Source organism: Leishmania donovani, chromosome 9, assembly GCF_000227135.1.
Source record: "Leishmania donovani BPK282A1 complete genome, chromosome 9".
Lineage (NCBI taxonomy): Eukaryota > Euglenozoa > Kinetoplastea > Trypanosomatida > Trypanosomatidae > Leishmania > Leishmania donovani.
This window is the reverse complement of record NC_018236.1, coordinates 375,510-385,509: the sequence shown is the minus strand read 5'-3', so window position 1 is coordinate 385,509 and position 10,000 is coordinate 375,510. Positions and strand designations below refer to the sequence as shown.

The window sequence follows — 10,000 nt, the reverse complement described above, 5'->3', positions numbered from 1 at the left end:
GCGGAATGATGAACAGTGAGGATAAGAAGAAAGAAATTCGGAATCGGCGGCAATCATGTGCAGTGCACGCTGGAAAGGACGTAAAGGGAGGAGCTGCGCCCAGCAATGCACAGAGAGCAGAGTACATTCGCATATTAGGCATGGCTGCGTCGCTGGCTCTGCTTTGGTGCACCTCATGGTACGAGCAGCTTGGTCGCCGTAAGCACGTAGTTGTCGTGCGCACGCACACGCACACAGACACATGCCTACCTTTCCTATGCGACCTGTACACATGCACCCATAACCGGCATCCTCCTCGGCAGAAGGGTTACTCGCCGCTCTGAGAAGTTGGGCTGTGTGATGGACTCTGCCGCGTCGCCACCGCCTTGTGCGAGTGGTTATCATGCACCCCCCCTCTCTCCTTTATGGGTCTTGTGCCTCTCCTGCCCTTCCCTACCTTGTGCTCTTCGCCTTTCTCAGCGGCCGCAAGAATACGATTTCGTGCAGATCGCCCTTCGTGAGATACACGCAGAAACACACATATACACTCGACGCAGCACGGGCAAGGGTCCAGGAAGCAGAAGCAGTCGTGGGAACAGAATGGTATCTGTGTCCGCCAGCCGTGGTGGCGGCAGCGGTGGCAGCGGCAGCCTGCACGCTGGGCATCCCATCTCTCGCGTCGCGACGCTTCGGTTCAACGGAAAGGACACTGTCACAGTCGTGTGCGCTGGTGGATCGTGTGTGTCGGTGCAGCCGGCGCCGCGGTGGTTGACCTGCTCGCTGGCAAGCAGTGGCGCCGTAGCCGGGGGACATGGTGGACTCTACAGCGCTACCGCAATGGCTGCATCATCTCCGCTGGGTATGGCAAACTATGTGGATGGTAATCCCCTCGGCGTGGCCGGGCAGGAGGCAGGAAAGGGTACTGGTGCCCTCTTGGCAGCAGTGCAGCGGTGCTCGGCCGAGCTTTCGCATGAGTTCGGAGAAGGCGTGGCGCTCATGACCAGTGAACCTGCTGCCGCTACAACTTCCTCGCACGCCTCGCCACTGTCGCCAGAGCAGCAAGTTGCCCTTAGCGCCGGCGCCGTTACGTGCCTCTCTGTCGCTTCCCTCCCTGGTACCACAGACACGGCCGTTGCAGTAGTCGGCACCACCGTTGGCACCGTGGCGCTGCTGCTTATCGAGGGCAGCCGCGCCGTCTACAAGGTTGCCGAGCGCTCGCTGACGGAGTGGAGCAGCGGCGCTATCACGGCACAGGATGCCATCGTGGACGTGGCCTTCAGCATGGACCCGGCTGGACGGCCGGAGTTCGTCAGTGCCGCCAGTGCCGGGTGCGTCGTGGTCGTGGATGTGCAACTGCTCTACCGGCCATCTGGTAACGGCAGTCACAGCACCGACGAGGAGGTCGGAGACACGGCGACGGACGCGCCACCTGCCGTGGTGCACAGGGCAGAGTGGCATCAGGAGACAGAGCCGTGGTCGAACTCGGCACTTCGGGCCAAGGCCGTGGAGGCGCTTGAGCAGTCGGACGCGCAGCTGATGCAGCGCTCCTGCAGTGACGTCTTCGCCTGCTCTTTCGTAGAGGCCGATGTGGTGCGCATTTTGGCTCCCCAGCGCCTGCAGGCCGCTGTCGCGATAGACGTGGCGCTTATCGTGGTGCTCAGCAGCGGTGCGCTGCACTACGTGGAGCGGGTGGTCGAGGGAGGCTCGGTGCGCCTCCTTGCGGAGCATCACTGGCAGCGGCTCGCCAAGGGTGCCGCCTTCACGTCGCACGCATCCGCGGCAACACAGGGAGAGGACAGCGCTGCCGCGAACGACTTTTCTACAGATGGTGCTTCCGTGCGCATCCTCACCGACAGTCGTGCCGTTCCGCACGTCATTTACCGCTACCGCCTCTCACCTTACCACGTCCAGGCATGCCAAGACGGCGGCCAGACGGCAAGCGTCGGTGGAGGTAACTACGGAATGGCGGCGTTGGCGCTGTCGTCCGCGACGGAGTCGGTGACGCATGTGTGTGACGCGCACTTGCACTTCAGCGAGAAGGACGCCGCGTGCCATGTCGTGCTGGCCGGCACGCAGCGTGTGCCTGTCAGTAAGGTCGGCTACATGTCGCTTGCCTCACGTGTCGGCTCGCTGGGTCATGCCCAGCAGCAGCACTCTGGCGTAACTGGGTGTCGGGCCCTCGCATGGTGGGCCGTCGTGCAGAACGCCGTCCTGCCGCGTCAGACGTTTGACCGATCTGCGCTGGAACGGCAGAAGCTCCAGCAGCAGCAGCCACACAATGGGCACGCCTTCTCGCCGTTTCGCACCAACGCTGGATCACCGCCCTTCACGGTGCATGTGCAGAGCAACACGATGGCCTTACCGTGTGGGCTCGGCGCCTGTCCTGCCTCCGCGCTGACGTCTCCGGCGACCTCGTCGCCTGCCACAGCTGGGGCTGGTGTGGCTAGCGGCGTCAGTGCGGTCGGTCCCGGTCAAGGCAGTGGCTTTGCAGCGGCCTTCATGCTCACAGACGTCCTTGTCTTAGCGTCCGGCCAGGAACTGTACGTTGGTGACCTCCGCGATGTGCCGCGGAGCGCCAGGACCCTACCGGTGCTGCGCCCGCTGCGCTCCTTCGGCAGTGTCGTCGAGGGAATTACCGCCGGGCCGTACATGGACGCGCGAGCGGTGCTGGTGGCCACCGGCTCTCGTGTGGCCCCCGTGTTGCTTGTGTAAGTGCGCTCTCGTTCAGATGAAAGCAATGTGAAGGCGCTCGCGCGCAGTCCGGCCAGAAGGGCACAGACACGTGCACGCGTTCGCTTGTCCCCCCCTCCCTCCCCCCCCAGCTCTGCCGTGATGGCGACCGCGTACGTACTAGATAGCTGTGCACGTGCGTGTATGGTGGTGGGAAGGGGAGAGCTGATCTTGTTCTAATCGACCTCCCCCACCCCCAGCGCCCACAGCGGCGCGCGCATTGTGCGCCCCCTCGCGCCGTAAGTGATAGATAAGAACCCCAAGTTGTGTAAGGCGGGCACAGTCGCTGAGGATGCCGAGAGCGAGTGGCAGGCGTTGTATGTGTGTGTGTGTGTGTGTGTGGAAGGTTGTGAGTGCTGCGCTTCCTCCCCCTGCCCGCCGCCACGGAGAGGGGGAGCTCGACGAGCTATGAATGCGTGTGCGCGCGCATGATCGCTATTACGCCAATGACGCGCAGTGCACGAGCAGTGCCCTACTGCCCCCCTCCCCTCCTCATCCCCGCCCACTCGTGGCACATGTGTATCTCTCTCAGCACGTGCGAGTGACTGCTGTGATGCCCACATCCCGATGCATACTCTCCCCCCACCACCACCGCCACACCCTCCTCTCCCTATCATCTGCTGTTTTTTTTTTTTGTGCTCGGGTACGTTGGTGGTGCACACAACGGCGTCTTGTGCCTCTCCACCCAACCCACCAAATCCCCGCGTATCTGCGTCGGCCCACACGACACACGGCTCAGGTACAGCACGCATACACGTTTGTAACTGCACACACGCACGCGCGTCGACGCCACCCGTGAAAATGGATGATCGCTCGCTAAAACTGGCGGAGGACTTCGTCTCGGCGCGGTACATCGAAGCGGGCCGCGAGTCGTTGCGTGCAACGGCCCGTATCATGCGCTCCATCCTGGCGCAGCGCTGCTGCCCAGATGAAGGTCTCACCGATGCCGCCATCGAGCTCATCCTTCGTCAGCTTTCGCTCATGGACACAAACAACTTAGCGCACCACGTCGGTGGCGGCGAGCGCGAGGGCCGCGTCGTCTCTGCCCTCGTTCGCATGCGACACTTCCACCTCACGCACGGCATTGGGCGCTCCGGCGACTTGTTCAGCGAACAGCCGAAAGCGGCCGGGTCGTCACTGCTGTACAAGATAACGAACGTGCTCATGCTTGATCTGATACGCCAGGCCGGTGCCCCCTCGACCGCGGCCGCGGTGGTGGTGCCGATGGCGACGGGCATGACGCTGGCGCTGGTGCTTCGGTGTGTGGCGAAGACGCACATGAAAGAACTGATGAAGGAGGCAGAAGCGGTGCAGCTGCAACGCACTGTGACGAAGGACTCAACGAGCGCAACGTCAGCTGCCCCAGTGCAAGAGCCGCCAATGAGCGAGGCTGATCGTGATAGGCATGACCGCACATCTCTGCCAGTCCCGGCGACGCCGCGCTACGTCATATGGCCTCGCATCGATCAGAAGACAGCCCTCAAGTGTATTGACGCGGCGGGGCTAGTGCCGGTGCCGGTACAGCTACGGCCGGCTGTGCCGCTCGCACGCTCTGCCGCCCCTTGCGTCAGCACCAACAGGGATAGCCTCGACCGTGGCCAAGACAGCATTGGTTCGCCGTCGACGCCAACGTCCTCGTCGTCGCTGTTCCTCGAGTGCCACGTGGACGACGTAGCCGCGGCCGTGAACGCCGTTGGCGGCCCGTCACAGGTGGTCTGTGTGCTCTCCACGACCAGCTGCTTCGCGCCACGCCTGCCAGATAACACGGTCGCCATTGCGCAGTACTGCAAGAAGGCCGGCATTCCCTATGTGGTGAACAACGCGTACGGGGTGCAGAGCCGCCGCATTATGACTCGCCTCGACGCGGCGCAGCGACTGGGGCGGGTGGACTTTGTGGTTCAGTCCGGTGACAAGAACTTTCTCGTCCCGGTGGGCGGCTCCATCATCTGCTCCGGCGACAAGGAGCGCTGCAAGGCCGTGGCAGCCCTCTACGCCGGTCGCGCGAGCATGAGCCCCATCGTCGACCTCTTCATCACCGCCTTGAGCCTCGGCCGGCGCGGCATGCAGACCTTGTGGAGCGATCGCTACAAGTGCCGTGCGCGGCTGATCCGGCAGCTGCGCGTGTTCGCGCGCGAGCGAAGGGAAGTGCTGCTGGTCGACGACAGTGACGACGACAAGGCCGATGAGGATACCGTAGGTGGGTCGCAAAGGACCTCCAATGCTGTCGTGCCCCGCAATGACATCAGTGTCGCCGTCACCATGCGTGCCTACGGCCTTCCTGCCGCCGAAGCGAGCAGCAGTGGCGCCCAACTTGGGTCGGAGCAGGCGGGGAGGGTGACAAACTGGGCGGCCGCCCGCGCTCTCGGCGCACAACTCTTTCGCAGCGCGGTCACCGGCCCCCGCGTCATCACTCCAGCACCGTCCACCCCAACCACAATTGCCGGCTGCACATTCAGGAATTACGGCATGCATCAAGACAGGGAGCCGCCGTGCCCGCTGCTGGTGATCGCCTGCGGCATCGGCATGTCGGAGTCTGAAGTCGATGCTCTGATGGCGCGCCTTCGCGACCTGTGGCCTGTTCCCGCATGAAGAGGCGCACGTATGAGCGCCCATGTGCGTCTACACACCACAGCAAGACGAGAGAGAAAACCCGAAAACAGGGCAGGACTAACGTGTACAGGTCGGGCGAGCGGGGTCGGTCCCGTGTCGCTCCACGCGGTGCGTAGCCACCTTAGCGCCTCCGTTGGCGTGTTCCGTTTTTCGAGGGTGGAGGCCAGGAGAGGCGTGAGCGGTGAGGTAAAGCGCGAGGATTCTCTTCGTCTATGGCCCTCGCTTCTCCTCCCTGCCAAGCCCACACGGGCCCGCGCTCGCATGCCGCCTTCCTTGGCCGTGCAGCGTCGACTGCTCTAAGGCGGCAGTGACAGTTGTTGCTCCCAAAAAGGTCTCCCCTCTCTTATCCCCTTTCCTCCTTCCTCCACTGCACGCACACGCACACCGAAGAGAGAAATACAGACGTGTTCGCGTCAGCCATGGTGAAGCAGCGCATGACAGCCCTCGATGTGAGGGCAACGGTGGAGGAGATGCGGGCAACGCTGATTGGGCTGCGGCTGCTTAACATCTACAACATAGGCAACAAGATGTTCCTCTTCAAGTTTGGACACGGCGAGAACAAGAAGAATGTGCTTCTCGAGAGCGGCACGCGCTTCCACCTTACGGAGCTGGCACGCGAGAAGCCGAAGGTGCCGTCGCAGTTCACTCTAAAGCTGCGCAAACACATCCGCGCCTGGCGGCTCGACAGCATCGCGCAGCTCCAGCATGACCGCACGATCGACCTCTGCTTCGGTGTTCCGTCGACAGAGGGCTGCTTTCACATTATTGTGGAGCTCTTCTCGAAGGGCAACGTGATTCTGACGGACTACGCGTACACGATAATGATGCTGCTCCGAACGCACCGCGACGACGAGGGGCTCAAGCTGATGGTGAATCAAGTCTACCCCGTAATGGCCCCCTTTGTTGCCGCCGTGGCAGCCGAGTCGGCGGAGGCGCAGGAGGTCGATACTGCCACGGTTGTATCCGCGGCGGCTTCGGTGGCGAGGACAGCTGCGGCGGCAGCGGAGGAGCCGCATATGTTCCTCTACCCTCCGCACGTGGACGCCTCTGGCCACCTGCACGTGCAGCACACCGCTGACGCTGACCTCACACTGGCCCAACGACAGCTGAAGGAAGAGCGCACGCGGTTGATGAAGGTGGACTGGGAAGTGGGGCTCAGCCGCAGCAACGACCGCACTGTCGTGCAAACCTTGGTGGCGGGCATTCAGCACTTTGGACCTGACCTGGCGCAGCACGTGCTCACCGTCACAGGCGTGCTGAACACGCCGCGGAAGAGCTGGACGCAGTCGGCGGACAACGTTTTCGAAGCGTTGCGCCCCGGTCTGTTGGAGGCCTTTGACCTCGCCAAGGTCGACCTCACCTCCGCCGGCGGCTACCTCATCAAGCCAAAGGCGAAGCCCGCCAGTACAGCGCATACCCCAGCGCCACCAGCGCCAGGCGCCTCCGCCGCTGCAGCCGACCTCGTCGCCGTCGCGGAGCAGTACGAAAGCTTCACACCCATCTTGCTCGCCCAGTACACAAACGACGGGGTGGAGGCGCTCTACCGCACCAGCTTCGGCCGCGTTTGTGATGAGTTTTTCCTCATCACAGAGACGGAGCGCATCGACGCGTCGAATGCGAAGCGCACGAAAACTGCCAAGAGCAAGGAGGACAAGTTCGCGGCCGATCACGCACGTCGCATCAACGCACTCGAGACAGACATCGCGGCTAACCAGATGAAGGGCGAGCAGCTCATCTTGAACGCGGACCGCGTTGACGAGGCGATCCAGCTGATCAACGGTGCCCTGGCAACGGGCATCTCGTGGGATGCCTTGCGCATGCTCCTGAAGCGGCGCCACGCTGAGGGGCACCCGGTGGCGTACATGATACATGACCTCTTCCTCGAGCGTAACTCCATTAGCGTCCTACTCGAGACGGTGCTGGACGAGGAGAAGGGCGAGGAGGACTGCGATGTGCCGCCGCTCGTGGTCGAGGTGACGCTGTCCAAGACGGCGCACGCGAACGCGGCGGACTACTTCAGCAAGCAGAAGCAACACCGCTCGAAGCTGGAGCGCACCGTTGCGGCGACCGAAAAGGCCGCGGCGGGGGCGGCGCGCAAGGGCGCACGCAAGGCGGCGGCTCAAAAAGAGAAGAAGGTGATCGTCAAGGAGCGACAGCGCAACTGGTGGGAAAAGTTCTTCTGGTTCCGCACAACCGCGGGCGACCTCGTGCTGCGTGGAAAGGATGTGCAGTCGACGGAGCTGCTGGTGCGGCGCGTAATGCGCCTTGGAGACCTCTTCATCCACTGCGATGTGGATGGGTCCCTGCCGTGCCTGCTGAGGCCCATGAACGACGTCTGGCAGGAGCTCGGTGGCAACAACGCAGGCGGAGACCTCACCGCCTCGCCGGCGACTCAGCCGGTGGCCCTGCACAGCGTGTGTGAAGCAGGTGCGTGGTGTGTCGCCTTCAGCGGCGCATGGGAGCGCAAGCAGACGACTGGCTCGTGGTGGGTGTACGCGTCGCAGGTGACGGGCGGGACGGCCACTGGCGCGTATCTCTACGCCGGAGAGCGGCACCACCTGCCGCCTCAGTCGATGTCGCTCGGGTGCGCGCTGCTCTTCTACGTCGCACGCACCGTGCGTGAGCCGGCGGCGGTCGCACGGGCTGAAAGCGCTGCCTCTGTCGACAATGACGACGAAGGGCCAGAGCACGTAGAGGACAACGCCGTCGACTCGTTCACCGTGCTGCGGCGTGAGCTGCCGAGCTTCCTGGCGTCGCCCGCCGACGCCGGCCAGCCAAGTGGCGCCGGAGAAGCAGTCGTGCCCGCTGATGCGGCGGCTGCGCTTGTCGAACTGCCCTCCGTGGAGACCCTTCGTGCGGAGCAGCGCAAGCAGCGAAACTTGTTTGTGGCAGGTGGCTGTAATTCTTCTGGCGGTGGCCGCGTGGATGGGCGCCAAAAGAAGGGCAAGGCAGCGAAGAAGGGCGGGGCGCGAAACTCACGTGTCGACCGCGCAGGTCTGCAGGGCACGCCGGCTGCAACCATCGCCTTCCTTCCATCCTCGGCTATGGAAGACGGTGCAGCCGCGGCCGTGGCGGCGACGGCCACGCAGAAGGGCAGCGCCCAGGGCAGAAATCTCACAAAGCATCAGAAGAAGAAGCTGAAGAAGATTCAGGACAAATACGGCGACCAGGACGATGAGGATCGCATGCTTGGGGCGCAGGTGAACGGGAACCAGCTCTCCCGCGTGCAGCTGCTGGAGCTGCAGCGACGCGCCGAGCAACGTCAGGAGGCGGAACAGGCCAAGCGCACACATGAGAAGGCAAACCTCTCTGCTCAACGCGTGTTTTGCACGCCGCAGTACCGCTCCCTCGGCAATGATAACGGGCAGGAAGACGCGGAAGAGGAAGAGGAAGGGGAAGACGTCGAGGTAGTGTCTGAGTTTACGGACGATGGCAAAGAGGCGGAGACGAACGTCGCGGTGGTCGGCGCGGCGGCGGCGGCGGAGGCGGGCGGCTCCGACGAGGAGGACGAGCACGCAGCGGCGGTCGAAGAGGCCGGTGGCGGCTGTGAGACTGAGGAAGAGGAAGAGGCGACGGAGGCTGGCGCTGTCGCCTCGACAGCAGCGCGGTCGCGCAACGACCGCGACGCGGCGATTGTGCAGCAGTCCGCCGAGCTCAATCGTGCCTTCCCGCACTACACCATGCGACCCGGCCCAATGGACACCGTGCAGCACGTCGTGGTTGTCTGCGCGCCAACGATCGCCGTGAGCGAGTACGCCTACCACGCCACGCTGTGCATGGGAAATGCCAAGAAAGGCGCGCTGGCGGCGAAGCTTCTTCAACTGTTCACGGCACGTGCAGAGCAGGGTGAAGCTGGAGCTGACGGCACCTCGACAGGCGTCAGTGCAGTCTCCCCTGGCGCACAAGGGAGTAAGGCAAAGAAAACGGCAGCGAAGAAGGGAAGTGGTGGAGCGCCAACAGACTGCCCCCGCTCACCATCATGGGCGCCGTCGCCTGCTGCAGCCACTGTGAATCCCTCCGTGGTGAAGGCGCTGCAGATGATGAGCACCAACGATGTCGTGGAGCAGCTGCGAGCCAACGTGAAGCCAATCGAGTTCCACCTGTGAACTGCGCACTCAGGTGGAGAAGAGAGAGCCGGTAAGGATTCAAAAGAAGGAAAGGGGGCGAACAGTTCGGTGTGCGCGCATGCACGTTGGCCGGGTGCAGCCCTCCCCACATGCCCCCCGATCGTACTCTGTGTCGCTTCTCGGCCTCGCACTCTTCTCGCTTGGGTCATAGGTGTAGGTTTGTATGTTTTGATGGGGTGCGCAGAAACTCCACTGTAGCACCCTCCGCTCTTGAGGTGGTGGCTCTCCCTCTCACGCGCATACACACACACACCGCCTCTTCTGTTACGCATATTTCGCTACTCATCATTGATCGCCGTTCCCACCACCACCACCACCGCCGCCCCAACCGGCTGTCTGTGGCACAGAAGCGCACCCGACGCCTCTAACACGCATGCATCATGAAAGAATCGTGCAAAACCGCGCAGAGGTACACTTCGCTCTCACCCTCGGCATCCAATGGCCTCTTCCCTTGCTCCTTCCCTTGTCGACCGCCACCAACGGTGTTCGCCGCTGAATCTGGAGCGGTTCTCATGCGAGTGCTTGGGGGAGGGGGGAGTCAAGTGCACGCAGAC

The 10,000-nt window shown here is 63.3% G+C and overlaps 3 protein-coding genes across 3 annotated transcripts; all 3 read left to right on the top strand.

The window, feature by feature from the left end:
- Window positions 1–840: 840 nt before the first annotated feature.
- LDBPK_091010 (hypothetical protein, conserved) lies at window positions 841–2,691 on the top strand (the record flags this gene model as incomplete). The annotated part of the gene is made up of 1 exon (XM_003858732.1): window positions 841–2,691. The coding sequence occupies one exon, from the start codon at window positions 841–843 to the stop codon at window positions 2,689–2,691; it is 1,851 nt and encodes a 616-aa protein (XP_003858780.1).
- Window positions 2,692–3,510: 819 nt separating this feature from the next.
- On the top strand, window positions 3,511–5,298 carry LDBPK_091000 (hypothetical protein, conserved; the record flags this gene model as incomplete). The annotated part of the gene is made up of 1 exon (XM_003858731.1): window positions 3,511–5,298. One exon carries the CDS (start codon window positions 3,511–3,513, stop codon window positions 5,296–5,298), a length of 1,788 nt encoding a protein of 595 aa, XP_003858779.1.
- A 440-nt stretch (window positions 5,299–5,738) lies between these two features.
- Window positions 5,739–9,425, top strand: LDBPK_090990 (hypothetical protein, conserved; the record flags this gene model as incomplete). Its single annotated transcript, XM_003858730.1, has 1 exon — window positions 5,739–9,425. One exon carries the CDS (start codon window positions 5,739–5,741, stop codon window positions 9,423–9,425), a length of 3,687 nt encoding a protein of 1,228 aa, XP_003858778.1.
- Between the last annotated feature and the right edge of the window lie 575 nt (window positions 9,426–10,000).